The sequence below is a fragment of the Parasteatoda tepidariorum genome, chromosome 7 (genome assembly GCF_043381705.1).
Source record: "Parasteatoda tepidariorum isolate YZ-2023 chromosome 7, CAS_Ptep_4.0, whole genome shotgun sequence".
NCBI lineage: Eukaryota > Metazoa > Arthropoda > Arachnida > Araneae > Theridiidae > Parasteatoda > Parasteatoda tepidariorum.
The window spans coordinates 12,504,333-12,522,187 of NC_092210.1; the positions used below are offsets into that span (position 1 = coordinate 12,504,333).

The following is a 17,855-nucleotide window of genomic DNA, read 5'->3' on the forward strand; positions in this document are numbered from 1 at the left end:
TTAAATAAAATAAGCACATATTTTTTTTGTTTACTAAATAAATCCATAATTCCATGGTAAATTTACGTAAATTTATAAAATTTAATCGTTAATTAAAAGTATTAAGTAAAGTTAGTTTAAGCGTTTTAATTAAAATTTAATGCTAATAAAAGTAGACATACAGTTTTGCTTGTTGATTCCTTAATGCTTCTAAATTTAAACGAAAACCATTGTTGTTTCTCTCAAAATTAAACAAAATAAGCAGTTTTTTTTTTGTAAGATAGAAATGTCTTCTTCCTCGCTATTTGAGAAATTTTGGTGTATAGTTGCATAGTATGTGAAAGGGTTATTCAAGCACATTTTAAGGCAAACATTTAAAAATAAGTAAATCTATAGAATCGAAATAAGTAAATAAATGAAATAAAAATTAATAAAATAAAAATAAATAAATAAATGAATAAAATAAACAAAATTAAACAATGGTTATTCATTCATGTATAGGGAAGGAAACTCAACAGAAATAAATACTTAGTAAATAAATAAAAAAAATTATTGCACTCTATTCATAATTTATCAGCTATTTTTCTCTTATCTCAAAAATAAATAAAAAAAACTAATAAAAATTTTTTTTGGACTTAGTTCTCATGTTTTAAGTGAAGCACTTATTTGTCACTTGAAATGGTTGTTCAACCCATTTTAAAACAGAAATTTTAAAATAAAATAAATAATTGATGAATAAAATGTGGCTTTATTTTTCGTTATTAATAAATAAATAATTTTTCCAAGGATCTAATTAACACCAATTCTCATAAGAATAAGATATTGACTAATTCGTCATGTGAAAGGGTAATTCAAGCAATTAAGATAAGCATATGAAAATAATTAAATATACAGAATAGAAATAGATAAAAATTAATAAATAAATAAAATAAGAAAAGCAAAGCAAATAATGGTTATTCATTCATATTTTGGAAAGGAAACTTGGTAGAAATAAATAATTATCAAATAAATAAATTTAAAAAAAAATCTTGCTCCCTATTCTTAACTTCTCTACTATTTTTCACTTATCTCAAAAATAATTCATACGAGTAAAGTTTCAATATATTTTGTTGTTGTACAACTTCCCTAAACGCTGTTTGCTCGCGAAACATGTACTTTTCATTGTAATCCTTAGAACGCACTTGATGTTTTTTCTTTGGAAGAAAAAGAAACAAACAAACAAACACATTAATAAATAAAAGAAGTAATTGCTATTTTAAATCCACAAACCGCTGTAAATTCATTCTTTTTTCGGCATAATCATTCCTTTAATTAGCCGATGTCGAAACTCAAAAGGAAATTATAGTTTCGGTCTTTTCATTTGAAGAAAATGCACTTCCGGTATTTGTTCTATTCCCTCAAGATAGTAATTGAAGACAGCCGTTTCTGCTATTTTTTTCTTTTCTTTATATTTATTACAGTTTCTTTTCGGCTACTAGAATTCCCATGTAACTGAAATCCATTGCATCTTTTATATCGGAGTGTGGGTGGATCTTAATTGTTTTAGGGGTGATCCCGTGCCGAAAGACCACACGCATCTCACGGTTATAGTTACATGATACTAGAGTTCAAATCTTATTCTAATTTTCCAGAAATCTTTTATTGTGTTTTTTTTTTTTTAATTTAGGAAATGGCATCATGACTCATTCGAAGATGGATTTGAACTTTTATTCAAGTTTTTGAACTGAAATAAAAAAAAAAAAAAATTCAGTATGGGCTATAAATAAAGGATAGATCAAAGACACTTGATTACGTATGGATTAAAAAAAAAAAATTAAAAAAAAAAAAAGGAGATTGACCCGAGAGAATTTATACCCTTTGTTTGCCTTATTCTGCTATTATATTAATTACTTATGGGGTTAGGCAACTCTTGGATTTTTTTAGTTTGTTAGAGGGCGTTTAATCTTTCCCAGCAGTTTTAAAAGTGGACAGAATATCTTACTACTTGATCATCACAGTCTCCTCGACGTGCATGCCCAAGAAACTTCAAGAACGTTTCTATTGAATTTTTTTAAGTCAGTTTAACTAGAAATAGAATATATGTAAATTTTAAAAGAAAAGAGGAAAAATTATTTAAAATTTAAAAAGCTGGGAAACAGGATAAGAAAAAGGATAAGAAAAAGATAATACCGTCATCAGCTCACACGATTAAATCAGCAAAAAAGAGTGAAATAGTGCTTTCTAACATTGTATTAATCTTATATATATATATAATATTAAATATGAAAAAAGATAATACATATTTGTTTTATTGAATATTAATAGGCATCACATTTATTTTAGATTCTAAGACACATACTAAAAATTAGATAATAGTGCACGTTGTTTAGAATTTAGTAAAGTTTTTGACATGTTTTACAATTGGTTTAAGTGAGAAATGAGATTTCAGCACATAGTAGAATAAAATGTTTAGTGGCAGCAGGATAATAGCATACTTTGTTAAGAATTGAGTAAGTCTAAATAACTTTTTTATTTTATTTTTAAAACTCTGTATTGATTTCGCTACGAATATATCACATAATTTCGCAAGATATGATTGATGCAATATGATTCCTCCAATACTAAAAGTTCACCAACGGAGAATTTAAATTAAAAATTTATATAAGTTTGATCCCTAGGGTTGCCCGAAACGTTTGACAATTTGCTCAAAACCATTCTATTGCCGAAGAAGGGATGCATGAAACTAGACTCCAAAATCATTACATTTCAAATGCTCATCCTGCCATCTCATCATTCTTTTTCCATCCCCCGCCTCTTCAGAATCCCCATCCCTTTTCAGAACCCCCCCCCCCATCGGAGCAGGGCAGGCTCTGATATAAAGCTTAATATCATCCGAATGCCGTCTGAACGAAATCAATAAACGACTGTCTAGAATGTCGTTTCGAAAATACCATTCTTTCAAATAGTCTTGCTGTATTTCTCCTCCCCCCCATGTACTCCCCAACTTCGCTCCAGAATCACCTACTCCCCCAACCCCCCATTCCTTTACCGGCTCCGGGATCCTGGAGCTATTATGAAATCGTTTCTACAACCCTTTCCTTCCATGGATCACAAAATAATTCCGGAATCGCTGGGGTTAGACATTTTCTTGGCCCCCATATACCCCTCACCTCACTCCTTGCTTACCCTTGGGGATGTGGCAGAACACTACTCCGCCCCACACCATCATTCCTCCGCCATCCTACTTCATCCTCTTTTAAAAGGAAGGAGATCAAGAAAGCGAAATAATCGTTGGGGGTGAGCACAAGCGGGGGTGGGGATCGTCGAGATGGATGGAACGCGAGCGTCGAAGCGAAGACAATGACGTTCGTTTTCGCAAATACTCCGGACGCTGTCCCATAATTAAGTTAATTAATGACAAATGCGTTCGCCTTCGCGTGGTAAAGGATTTTGACACCTCCGGTTGCCTGTGCTCCGGGTTTTGCCGGTTCGCTTGCTTCAGGGGAAAGGCGGGGGTCTTCCACTAATTCTTAATTAGTATGCAAACACAGAGACACGGGGGAAATCGGGGGACAGAAGGGTGTTAACTGGATTTCCTTTTGCTGCAATCGGATTTTTCCCAGCCCCCTTTTTTTCAATTCTTCTATTTCTAGTGTTCTAAAATTAATGTGTTGCTCTCGTCACCCCTTCAAGCCACCACCCCCCTTCCCTAGAAGAGTGGCAGAAGGTTGATAAAGAAACACTTAAGCTGACTGCTCAAAGGTTGTGAGAAGAAAAATATCAAACTACGAAGGAGATTTGGCGTTAGAAATGAGTAACGAATTACCCTTTTTTGTTGTTGTTGTTGTAATTTTGTATTTTAATCTACAGGTACTGGGAGAAACTTTATTTGTTTTAATTCAATTAAAGTGGGATTGTTAAAACGTGGCGTGTTTGGCATTACAAAACAGTGATGAGTTTTTGGCAATAGTAGAATCAGGTTCAGAATACAATTATGCACGGGTTGTACGTGAAATAATGATAAAATGAATATTGCTAAGTATTTATTGAATTTATATGCAATAAATACTTTGCTTGTAATTTGTAAATTTGGAAATCCAGTATTGTATTCAAGGCAAAAAATCTACCAGCAAATCAACTAGTAATAAAATAAAGGCAAGAATAGCAGAAGCTGGTTCATAAAACAATTATACAAGAGTTGTAAATGAAATAATGACAACATGATTAAAAGAGCCGTGATAGCTCAAGGGATAGAGCGTTCGCCTTCCAATGAGGTCAACCGGGTTTGAATCCCAGCGATGGCTGGTCGATACGAATTCCGCATCTGCCTTGCACAGAGTGATGACGCAAAATATCCTCAGTGGTTGACGGATCACGGGTAAAAGTCTCCTTGCTATCAAGGTAACCATTTGAGGTTTTCGTGGTTTTCCTCTCCATGTAACGCAAACGAGGGTTAGTTCCATCAAACAGTCCTCCATGAAGGCAAATTTCACCCACTATTTTATCCAGGAGTTCCCTTGTCTTCTGGATTGGATTCAAAATTACAAGGCTATGGAATTGAACATTCGTTGTCGTAAACCCAAAACGATTGAGTCGGCAGTTCAACATCGTTTATAAAAAAAGAAAGAAAAAAAACATGATTAAAAACTCCATTCATTTCAAAAATATACAAATTGGAAGTAATAGTTTCATGAAAATACACGTTTCAAGCGTTCAACGGTTAGTTAGTTTCTTCCTACCTTTCCATAGCTCACGGAAAAGTATTTTAAATTGATTTGTCCCTCTTGGCCACTGTGGTTTTTATTGTTCTGTTTTCACATTTTTCTTTCTCGGCTACTGTGGTTTTTCTAATTTTGTTTATCACCTTTATTTTCCCATTTTTTTGTTGACAAAATTTATGTTTCACATTTCAAATCATTTTTCTTTCTTCTCATTTACGCCTTGCAAGTCTTGAAAATGGGCGCCTGTTTCTGAGCGCTTGAAACATGTCAACTATTAATTTCAATTTGTATATTTTTAAAACGACTGAATTTTTTAATCAAGTAATATCTTTCTGCTTCAGTTTCTTGGAATTATTTATTTAATGACAACATGAGTCTTGCAAAGTTTTTATTGAATGGGCATTTAATAAATACTTTACAACATTTCGTTTGGTACCGGCTAAGTTGGAAACCTAGCATTGCATACAAGGTAGAAAATCAACTGATTAAGCAATTAGTACAATTAAGATTTATTAGTAATAGTTAAAAGTAATTTCTTAATATAACAAATATTTCTTAATTGGATATAATAATAATTACTAAATAAGCTGGTCAAATTGCAATTTGAGTTTAAAAAGATACGATTAATTGAATAATTTATTTTTATTTGGTTGTCAATTTACAAATATTTTTTTTTAAAGAAATCGGAACAAATGTACAGTTTTTTTAAATCTTTATGATGTATATTCGTTAAAACATAATTATCACATTTCGCGTAAGGAGCATTTTTCCTTATATACAATGCATAACTAACATATATAATATCTATCATACTTCATAATTTGGCTAAATAATGTATAAGTGTTACCAGCAATGCATGGATACAATGCCGGTATTTCATAAATTGCCGGTAACATTTATAAGCATAATTCAATATACTTTTCAAAAGATTCCTGTTGCTTTACCTGAACGTTTTGAAGGAATTGCATGTTTTTAGAAAAGTCATTTGATAATAGTAGCAGTAAAGCGCCATACGTTCTTTGGAGTGGATAACAGGCAAGGTTACGAGGACATGTGGGGAGCGTTTGCAGCTATGGTTGGAAATTGATTTTTCTGCCGAAATGTCCATGTTTATTGAAAGATCATATGTCTATCACGTTGCACATTTTATCATATTCAGGTATTTTGTAGGCGCAATCTACAGCAAACGCATCACAAAGGACATAAAATGAAGTTAAGGCATTTTGAAAAAAAAAAAAAAATTCTACAGATTAATCTTAGCTATGCTGAATTTCGATGAATGAAATAGCTTTTGCAGGACATCAAATGCCGTATATGCATATTTCTGCTGAGTGATCTCGATGATTAAGACTGTTCTGATGGAATGTTCATTTTTATTGATAAACAACCTCTCTGTAATCTTGAACATTCTATTTCCTTACAATGTTTTCTAGCCATGATCAACAGCAAAAGCATTGCAAAGCACATATGACGTCTTTTAAGCATTTTGATAAAATTTCTGTTAAAAGGTCTCAGTCTGGCAGAGTTTTATTGATTGAGATAGATCTACAGAGAAGACAATGTTTATTAACCCCTTTTTATTTCCTTATTTTATAACCGTCGTTGAACAGCCGACCCAATTTTATGGGTTCCCAGCTACTAATGTTCAACTCTGTAGCCTTGTAATTTTGAACCCAATCCAGAAGACAAAGGAGCTCCTGGATCGAGTAGTGGGAGAAATTATTGCCTTCGTGGAGGACTTTTTGATGGAGCTAACCCTCATTTGTGTTACATGGAGAGGAAGACCGCGAGAACCTCCCACCGTTAGGTTGACGGCAAGGGGACTCTAACCCATGATCCGTCTACCACTGAGGATATTTCACGTCAGCACTGAGGTCGGTACAAGCCGGATGCGGAATTCGCATCGACTGGGATTCGAACCCGGTTCGCCGCATTGGAATGCGAATGCTCTATCCCCTGAGCCATCGCGGCCCTATTAATCCCTATAACGCATTTGCCCGTGTCTGACACGGGCAAAAGTTACCAGCAAATTTGCACTCCGTGTCTCACACGGGCAATCTTGTATTTCATGTAATTTAATTTTTAATGCCCGTCTGAGATTCGTTCTGGTAAAAATGGAGATTATTATTATTAGAGATTGTTATTAGATTATTATTAAATTTATTTACCATAGATGACACCACTATGCAGCAATTTTCTTGTGTAAACCACGTGGTGCACTTTGACGATTAGCTCTTTGATATATTAATTTAATTTATTGATTATTCATTGATATATTGATTTAATTTGATTTTAATACTTCGAAATTCAAAATAAACCTGCAGTCAAATTGTTTAAACTTTGTTTGCACAGTAATTTTTTTTATAACTTTTACACCAACTCCCACTTCCTAGCCACCCCCACAACTGAAACTGCAAAAAAATAATTTACACTACACTTTTATATTCATTTTCTGTCAGAAAAAGAAACTCAATCATTTTTTTTACCACCAGTTTTTCCGGAAAAAAAACTCGTGCTTAAGTGACCTCATCTCTAAGATCTAGCTCATCTCATCTTTTACAGCTGCATACATTGTGAATGAGATTCAATGTTTTTTTTTAAACGTTTTGGAAAAGTTTCAGGACTTAAATGGAGATTATAGAACAATGGAATGCATTATAAATTGCTTAGTCATTTAAATAATTTGCGATATGGGTGTTGTTATTTCACTTCATTTAAAGCTATCTAAATTTTTTGTGAGTATTTATTATTACTATATTTTTACTAGATACATTTACATTGTAAAGCAATTTCAAAGATATAGAAATTTAGACCCCAAAAATTAACTATATTAAGCTTAAACTTCTTCCAAATTAATAGTAATCATCTTATAAATTTGTAAATTTTTTTTTCCAATGCCACCTGGGTTGACATTCGTTAATTCAGGCTTATTAGGGCAGATTTGCTGGCTACTCCTTCAGGGGCACCATTTTAAGTTTGACAAAGTGGCTCCCACTGTAAGGACAGATAGTACAGAGAATGAAATAATGCCTTGTCTAAAACAATGCCTTGTCGAACCCAGAACCTTTCTAATGCATAGTCAGTTCCCTAACCCCTACCCAATCCAGTCGGTAATTTTTGAAACATTATCTTACATAAAATAATTATTTTTAAATATTTAAATAATAAAAAAATAAAAAAATGTTTTTTTTAAAATTTTTTTTGTTATTTTAAAAAAAATATATTTTAAACAAAAAACCGTGACAAAAATTCAACGAATTTATTATAGTTTAACTTTTCAACATAGTTTTATTTAAAAAAAATTTAGAATGCTGTTTTTGACAAAATGTTTATAAAACTATTCAAGAAAGTACAGTTGTTGTTATGCGTTTTTATTTATAATTTATATTTAACTTTTGCAATTACAATATTTTTTTAGCAGAAAATTTCCTAAAATTAGCTTTTTTGGTCAACTTTTAATTTATAACTGTAAATTATCGAAATAAAAAATAAATTATTTTAATAATAATGTAATTATTTAATTATTAAAATTTGAGTCATTGTTCAGCGAACAAAACTACTAATTATTTAGGTAAAAAAATTAAAAAATAATTATTTAAACATAAAAATAAAATAATTATTAAGACAATAAAAATTAATTAATCGTTTACATTTTAATAAATTTGACATAATATAGTGAGAATTGATCAATAGTCCATAGGATTTCTATCTCTTTCTGTTATTATTGACAACTTGATGTTTAACAAACATTTAATTTTTTACGTAGAAAAAAAAATTAAAATTGTTAAGCTTTTATACATTTGATATTAATTTATCATAGATTGAAAAAGTTCTGAGAAAGAGCAGATATTTCATAATTGTAAACAAGTATATATATTTTTACAAATTTTAAGCACAAAGCATCGTATAAATTAATTTTCTTTTCTTTTAACAAACAATATAGCTTTAAAGAGTTTAATCATCATAATTTTTAAATAAATTTTAATGAATGTAACATCAGATTTGTTTGCACTTTTAATAAGTATCAAAATGTCATGAAGTACGGCGTTTCCTAAAAAATAAACATTTAAAAGCTAAATTTTCCGTGAATTATTGTTATATTTACAATAGACATAAAATTCCCGATGTTTTGAAAAGGTTTAATTAGACGGGGATAGATTTAGAAATTTTTCTAAATCTTACAAAAATTTATTGACATTTTTGCCGTTTATAGCTGCATTTATTGTTCAAATGAAAATATTTCAGTTTTGTTTACTATGTACCTTTTGTTAATGTTTTCGTCTGTGTTGTTTAATAATCTTTAAATATTGCATTTTGCAACATTTTAGATTTCGCAGATAATTCAATGCAAAAGAAATTTTTATTCGATTTCATATTGATACTAAACAAAGAAAAGGAATTTACTAGTCAGCTATTATTAGTCTTTCTCGATTATTTGCCTTTAACTGTAATTGTAACTGTTCAGAAGTAGATTTTAAGAAACGCAAACAAATTGCCGATCGAAGTTTTGCATTTTTAAAGAAATTTATTTGTCGTTAAGCGTCAAATGGCGCAGCAAAAAATTCTTTTGTTTTGTCAGAAAATACCCTTTGCATTCTCTCAAGCTGTTTTAAATGAAAATAGAATATCAAACATTGCGAAATAAATATTTATTCTGAAAAAGATGTTTTGTTGCAATGGATAAAAGAGAGACTGACTTCTATTGGTATTTTAAAGTTTGTTTCTTTACTCAAAGAAATATATTTAAATGAGCATTCCTATAAGTAGAACTGGCATGTAATTATGATATTTATCCAGTTTTGAATAAAGATAGCTTGAAAAATGCTGCATTGTTAGCATAATTCGATTTTTACTAAAGGAATTGGCAGACTAGTTGCGCATTTATTATGTCTGCATAATTTCATTCAAAAATCATATAAAATAATTTTTATACATGCAAATTAAATGAGAATATGATATATTTTATAATATTTCAATAGGAAGAATTTTTATTTTGAATATGTTTTAAATAATTTTAAAACATTTGAATAAGAATTCCTGCAAGCAGAGTAGCAATGGCATGTATCCAGATTTAAATAAAGCTAACTTGAAAACAGTTTATAATTATCGCATTTCGATTTTTTTAAATTTTTTAATTTTTTTTAAAAATTAGCAGACAAGTTGAGCATTTACTTTGTCTGTAAAATTTAAAAGAATAGAATCATATGAAATAATTTTTTGTTTAAATAAAATGAGTTTGAGTTGTAATATTTTCTAAGATTACAAAAGTGCGAATTTTTTCTATTTTGTTAATTGTAAAATTGAGTTTAAATAATTTTAAAATGGGTTTCTTTCTTAAATATTTCAAATGTGGATACTTACTAGCAGAACTGGGAAGTAATTATGTTTTTCCAAATTTGAATAAAAAGCTCAAAACATAGTTAAAATAATAAATTTTTTTAAAGAAATTTGCAGACTAGTTGAACATTTATTTTGGATCTAAAATTTAATTGAAAAATCACATGAAGTAATATTTATGCACATAAATGGAAAGTGCAAGCATGTTACATTGTAGAATAAATATGTACCACTGTATAAATTTTTGATTCAATTAAAAATACTTTTAATAATTTCAAAATGTGCTTTTTTCTCAAAGAACCATATTTAAATGAGCATTTTCTTAAGCAGATCTGGCACGTAAATATGATACATATCTATATTTGAATAAATACTTTCTTGAATATGCAGTATAGCTATCATAATTCAATTTTCTAAAGATAATAGCAGATTTTGTCCGTAAAATTTTATTAAAAATATGCACAAAATAAAGAAAATTATCGAGCACCTTAATAACTTTAGATCTAATAATCAGGTTTTAATTTACTAGGACTCAATTTAAATGGTCGGAGGGTTAAATATGTTAACTAATTGCCAACAATATTTCAAGTTATAAAGTTATACTCACAAATTACTTCCTCTGTATAAATATACCTTTATTTTCCGACGGTTTTGGTTTTTGGTCTCTCAAAATATGAGTAACTGCTATCTTATTTTATAACCGTCGTTGAACAGCAGACCAAATTTTTTGGATTCATGACCTTCAACTCCGTAGCCTTGTAATTTTGAACCCAATCCAGAAGACAAGGGAACTCCTAGATCAAGTATTGGGAGAAATTTTGCCTTCATGGAGGCAGTTAGATGGAGAGGGAAACTACGAGAACCTCCCACAGTTAGTCTGACGTCAAGAGGACTCTAACCCATGATCCGTCTACGACTGAGGATATTTTACGACAGCACAGTGATCGGTGCGAACTGGGTGCGGAATTCGAATTGACCAGGGATTCGAACCCGGGTCACCTCACTGAGAGGCAAGCGCTCTATTCAATTGAACCACCACTGCTCAGTAACTGCTAAGTAATGGCCCCAACAGCTTAGCTCTCAGAGCAATCAAATGTTTCGGGCCTAATTTTTAAAATTTAATTTGTTACATAATTCGTTAATTATTTCTCAAGAGCTGTTCAACCAATTCTCTTTTGATTTTAAATTTTTCCATATAAAATTAAGTAGATTAAATTGGTGTAATAGTTTGTATACATAAAAATTCAAATCTGTTTTCAATAAATAGTAAAGAAAATAGTAAAAAATAATAAATTATTATGGAAATAATTTTTTTCATGGAATCATCTTTGAATAAACAAGTTTTATCGATGTGGGAGAAAAATTTTTTTAAAATTTTTCTTAATAATTCCAGAGATATGGTTTAAAACTAATAATACTTTAATGCTTTTCAAACAAAAAGAGAATTCAGGGGAATCGATGCAAGACTAGAACAAACAATTAAACACCACTTGAAAAGTTAAAAAGTAACTATAGAACTCAACAATGTTCTGCTGCTTAGAACCAACAATAAAATATCGCATTACAATTCAAAAATAGAATTTAGAAGACCCTATCAACGTTCTACTACCAACAGTTAAATATTAATTAGGTAACTCAACAAAAATTAATTAGGTAGCTCAACAAAGTTGTGCTGCTCAGAACCAGTAATAAATAAAATATCACCCTACAAACCAAATAAGCATCAAGGTATCCGACAATGCCTTGCTGCTTAGAAATTGAGAGCCCGCGCTAAGGACTTCAAGTTATTAGCCAGAAAATTAGCCAAATACCAAAAGTCTTAGCAATAGGCAAATCTTAATAATAAATGATTAATTTTTTCCCATCGAAAACGTCAAATCAGAATACAAATTTACTATTAATTGAACTATTTTATAAAATGCAAATCAAGAGTTTTACAGTTGGAGAGGAGAAAATTAACAATAAATGGGAGATAGAGGACGAAAAAAGTCGATTTTTTTTTAATCGTCTTTGAGGAAAATAAAAAAGAATAGGTTGAGGGTTAATTTGTGATAACTTCTTAGACTAGAGCAGTAATATAAGAATAAATCTGAAAGAATATTATGTTATTGTCCCGTTATTGTACATGTTATTGTTGCGAGAAAACATATTTTCGGTAAAAATAGTTGGATGATAATAGAGAGGTGGCGAATGCTTAGTGCCACCTGAAATTGAAACATCAAAATATCAAACAAATCTATTTTTATTTTTCAATTTGATTTGTAATTCTCAAGATAGCATTAAAAACTTTTTTAAATAGTGATATCTTCCTTTTTTAACAACAAACTTCGCTTATGAACATAAATGCCCCAACCTGTTGCCAAATTGGGGTAATTCTTTCTGGGAAATGCAAATCTGCAATAAAAGAAAGGGGTTCCTATTTTGAAGTTGCCCCACCTCACCTTTAGGGGTTGAAGCTGGAGCGGGCATTAAAAGTATTTATTAAATATGTTTCACATGCGTACTTTTAGATTTTGGATCCTATGTGTACTTCTCGAGCTGTTCGATCTGTTCCATACATTTTGGACACCCTGTTTAAATTAAAGGGTGCTATGTAAAGACTGCCCTTTCATTTACATTCATGTACTTTTAAAATTCTTATTTAAAATGAAAGCTAGAGACTCACACATGGGAGTCGCAAATTAATATCTAAAGAAGAAAAAACAAAAACGATACCGGAATCTGATAAAACACAAGACAGGAGGGCGAATGTAATAAAAACAAGAGGAGTTTGATAAAGGGAAATAACAGAAAAGTTGAAAAGAACACAATAAAATTTCAACCTCTAAACAAGCTTGTTTTGATGTTTATAACATCGCCCCACGTCTATTTAACATTGTCAGATTTCAATAGTATTTTAGCATTCTCTTAGCTTAAATATTAATTTGTAACTCCAAATTAAGTAAGTTTTTTTTAATATTTTTAACAATGATTTTAAAAATACACATTAAGAGAGGTTTTATGCAACACCCTAAAATTTTTATTTAGAAATTTTACTGGAGACTTCAAAATGCTTGAAAAACTCCTTGATACAGCAAGCTGAACAGCAAAATAAGAAAAATGGAAACAATCAGAGTTTTCAGTTTTCTGTAATACGAAGATTAAGATGATTTCTAGAGCTTTGTTGTCTGTTTATTTTAAAAAACTATGTAAAGTATTAATAGACTATGAGAAAACTGTGTAAATTTAGTTACTCTGATTTTTCATGCCTAGGCCATTATTTTTTCAGTTGAGCAAGCATTTTGGAGCTTATTGATTTTGCAAAAATCTAAATTTAATTTATTTCAAAAGGCATAATTGAGAACCAAGTAAATCCAAAGTTATACAATTTATTTTAAGTAACTTCTATGACACAGCTTGCAATATATTGGACAACAATTTATATAATTATATTACTTATATAACAATATTTTATAGTTTTATTTCTGCTTGTAAGTCGTTACAAAACGATTGTCTATGTAAAAATATTTTTGGTTTTGCGTTAGTTGGTTAGGATCTTTAATTACAATAAAAACTAATAAATAAGGAAATAAATTTGATTGCAGTAATCTTTTGGACTGTTCTATGACATACTTACTATTTGAGTATCGTGGGCTACGTTTTATGAAATGTGAAGAAATACATTTTAAAAATACTGTACAGTATGTAAAAATAGTTAAAAAGTTCTTTCTGCAATAATTAAAAAAGTAATAAATCAATTTATAGCATTTCTTTAAAAAAATATTTTACGCATTTATGAGTTTATGTAGGCCAGGAGTTTCCAACTGGCGGCCCGAGGGCCTCATCCGGCCCTCGAAGCCTTTTTTTGTGACCCGCGAACTAAAATAACTATATTAGTTTTCATTGCGGACAATTTTCGTAAAAAATCCATAAGGACTTAAAATACTTTTCTCGTTTAAAAAAAAAAAAACCTATTTTTTTCGTTATCTGTGAAATTTAACATACCAACGGTGCAAAAAATTTATTTCTTAGGTTTTGCGCCCAAGAAAATATTTATTCAAATACAAAAATAATCGTGTATGTTGATCTCTTTTTTATTTCGCTCTTTTTTTGTATTTTGTGAATATAATTTAGCATGTGTCGCATGTATAATTCGCATGTGAAATTTTCGCGAAGAAATTCTCCAATTTAACTTTTTTAAACCACTCATTTTGGACGAAATTATTTACATTTGTAAATTTTAAAGAGCATAAAAGAGGGAATGAATATCATGTTTTATCTAAATTTCTTGAATTTAATATCGCATGAGCGGAAAAGAAGAAAAAAAAATTAATTTCAGATGCTCAAGAATTTTTTTGTTGTTGCTATAATTCCCAATAAGTCGAAAAAATGTTAATTCATCACAGAATTAAATTTGAAAGTAAAAAAAATCTTGTCACTAAGTTTCAGATTAGGAGAAGATTCAAAATGATACGTAACAAGCATTATTTGTAATGCTTGTTATTTTTTTTTTTTTAATTTTAAAAAAACTTTTATAAAAATCTGACAGCAATATTTAATGTTCTTTCAAAAATAAAAGAGTCCTATATAAAATTTTGAAAAAGTTGTGGCCCACCATTTGATTGGTGTTTTTAATTGCGGCCCCATGTAAGTTGGAAACCCCTGATCTAGGAAATACATTTATAAATAAAAAGAAAAAAAAACTGCGCAATAAATTAAATTCACTCACCACATGTTTTCTGTAGCGAACCATTTGTCCAGTAATTATCCATGCGACAAAAAGCGCGCCAGGATAGTTGGCGATAAAAGTTTACCAGCGTGTAAACATAAGCGAGTATTACAACATCACATCCTTTTCTACTCGGCACATTTATTTGCAAAACGATTCTCTTCTATCTCTGGCAGAGAAAAGGGAATAAAATGGGGAGACTTCAGTCCAATAGGGAAAATGAAATATCTCTAACCCAGACGCGGCTCGCTCATTTGTTTGGATTTCGAAAATGGCGGGAGGTTACGACGGAGAGGAATAGAAAAGTTCTTTTAGTAATGGCACCGACTTAATCGGGATTAAGGCATCCTGAAACGGGCCAAATTAGAATTAGTGAGAATCGTAATTGATTTAGAAATGGGAACTCTCCCGTTTTCCGGAGATGGCATAAAAATGGGCTTCTCTCATTAAGTCTGTCTACGGAAAGTAGAGAGTTTTGTAGAAGATTTGATGAATGCAGTTTTGAGAGTCGGTAGTTTTTAATTTTTTGGTCGTGTTGTTGTTATTAGGGAGTTAGGATATTGGGGGAATTTTAATGAGGATTTTTATTCTTTAAAGTCAATTTTACTTTTCATCTCGTTGCTCAATTTATATTGCATTAAAACATTATTCAAATTCTCTCTTTTTGCAACACAGCAACTTATTTTCAGAATTCAGTTTTTTATTTATTTTCTGGCACTGAAATACAATGGGTCGGTCCATTTATTTGAAAAAAGTGCCCTAAAAGCATCTTTATTAAAATAGCATTTTAGGATAGATATTGTATGATGAAAAAGTAATCGTTCTGATTTAACCTTTTGACGCATATGGGTCACTGGTATCCTTTTTGTATATTTTTTCTGCTGCTCTGATTACGAAGAAATATATATTTTGGTATTTTTTAATTATATTTTTTCACCTCGTCGTTCAATTTATATAATATTAAAACATTCTTCATATTTTTTTTCTTCTTGAATTATAACAACTTATTTTCAGAATTCAATTTTTATTTTATTTTCAGGCAATAAAATACAATTGGTCAACCCAAATTTTTGAAAAAGTGCCCTGAAAATATGTTTATTTTAAACAATTTTAGTAAAAGTATTATCGTTTTAGTAAAAATGTTGCACGAAGAAAAAGTAATCGTTCTGATTTGACCCTTTGACGCAGATAGAACACCGGTATCCTTTTTATATATTTTTTATGGCGCTCTAATTACAAAAAGAAAAAAAATGGTACTTTTTAATTATAATTTTTCTTCTCGTTGCTAAATTTTAAGACATTATTCAAAATATTATTTTTTACAATACAACGTATTTTCAAAATTCTATTTTTTACTTTCAGGCACTAAAATACCATTGGCTGGTTCATTTATTTGAAAAAAGTGTTATAAAAGTATCTATATTAAAATATCATTTTAGCATAGATGTTGTATGAAGAAAAAGTAATCGTTCCAATTTAACCCTTTGACGCAGATTGGACACCGGTATCCTTTTTATGTACTTTTTTTCTGGCTCTCTAATTAGAAGAAAAAATATATTTTGGTATTTTTTAATTATAAAAAACTATTTAATAGTTACTAAAAAAATCTGTTGGATCAACGGAATTATATTTCTACTAAAATATAAAATCCAAAAAAAGTAGTTTGAAATTTTTTTTTCAATGATGAATAACTGTTTTTCTTAGATCTAAATAACTGCAAATAAGTGCAGATTTGAAAAACTTTTTTGAAGTGAGCCGAGATAGAAAGATTTTACCTTCAACACAGGAAGAGACACCAGTGTTTCATGCTGCATTTTATAACCATAAATTATTAAAATGCTATATATATATTTCACTTATCTTGATTTAAATTAATGCAAAATAATTAAAAAAGTATGAAAAATATGTAAATAAAAATTCTGCGTGAAGGGGTTAACCGGGATTAAAATATCCTAAATTGGGACAAATAAGAATTTTAACTAGCTTAATTATGGAAAACTTAAATTTTTAATGGACTCCTGTCATTAAGTTTGTGTTTGGAAAAATATGGAGTTTTGCAGAAATAGGAGGAAAAATTTGACGAGAATTAATGAAAGAAATTTAGAGGGTTCATATTTTTTAATTCTTGATTGTTAATCGGAATAAAGAGAATTTAGAGAATTGTAATGAAGATTTTTATTCCTTAAAAGTTAAGTTTCGTTTTGGTCTTCAGTTAGAAACTTTATAACGTCGTTCACCTTTATTGTAAGATAAAGAAAACAATGTTGAAAAAGAGTGTCACAGTAACGCAGTACAAAGTAGATTTTGTTTAGCTGTAAATATTTGTAGGAACAGAAAAAAGTAATTTTGTAATAACACGGACTTTACACATGAAATAAAACATCTGAAATAATTGGTGATTGCACTCTAAAAACTTTGACCGTTAAATTACGGTTTTAAATCGGCAAAAAGAGCTCCAGTCACTGACCGTAAAAACAAATTTGTGTTCGAAAAGTTATAATGACTATAAAATTACAGGTCGGTATATAAATTTTGTTTAGTACAATGCATAGTGATTGATCGTAAATTAAAGTCGTAATAGTTTTCTTCAGTTCGGGCTTTAACGTAGTTTTAGACTAAAGTGATTTGTTTGTCGAACCATGGGGCAAATCGTGGAAAGAAGGGAACTAGTGTAGAGTGCTGAGATCTGTCGAGGAGTCGTCTGCGATCACCGAAGTAGAGGGGGAGTGAAAGAGTTGTTCTTTGGATACCTCAGGCGCTCAATGTGCACCGTAGGCTGATGCAGTAAATCCTTTGGAAAAAATGTATACACTCAAATTCTATACACTTTGGAAAAGTGTATAGAATTTGTGTTAGAAAGCTTTGTATAATAACCGTATAAATTAGCGGTCAACTTTACTAACTTTCGGAAAATTTAGTTCAAATTTGACTTAATATTTTTTATTTCATTTTTTCTTTGTGTCAATGTTATTTAAAAGTAAAAGGTTTTCGAGAATTATAACTTAGGTTTTTAATGTATGATGTTAATTTAATTCAAGTTTAGACTTGACAGTCTAGCAAGATAATGTTAGTAAAATTGCTATATTTCTGTTAGATACGTTTCAAGATAAGTTAAGTTTAAGTAGTTAGAT

The 17,855-nt window shown here is 30.0% G+C and overlaps 1 protein-coding gene across 6 annotated transcripts in view; it reads right to left on the minus strand.

Moving 5' to 3' along the window:
- The window catches only part of LOC107445501 (transducin-like enhancer protein 4), a 164,754-nt gene extending 149,798 nt beyond the window's left edge, over positions 1-14,956 (minus strand). For 2 of the 6 annotated variants that reach the window (XM_043042565.2, XM_043042564.2), the window contains exon 1: positions 14,725-14,956. In XM_043042565.2, coding sequence (XP_042898499.1) covers positions 14,725-14,748 — 24 coding nt within the window. In that variant the 5' untranslated portion in view covers positions 14,749-14,956. The remainder of the gene's footprint in view (positions 1-14,724) is intronic. The other 4 variants (XM_043042563.2, XM_043042561.2, XM_071183081.1 and 1 more) reach the window with 2 other exon arrangements.
- Positions 14,957-17,855: the final 2,899 nt, after the last annotated feature.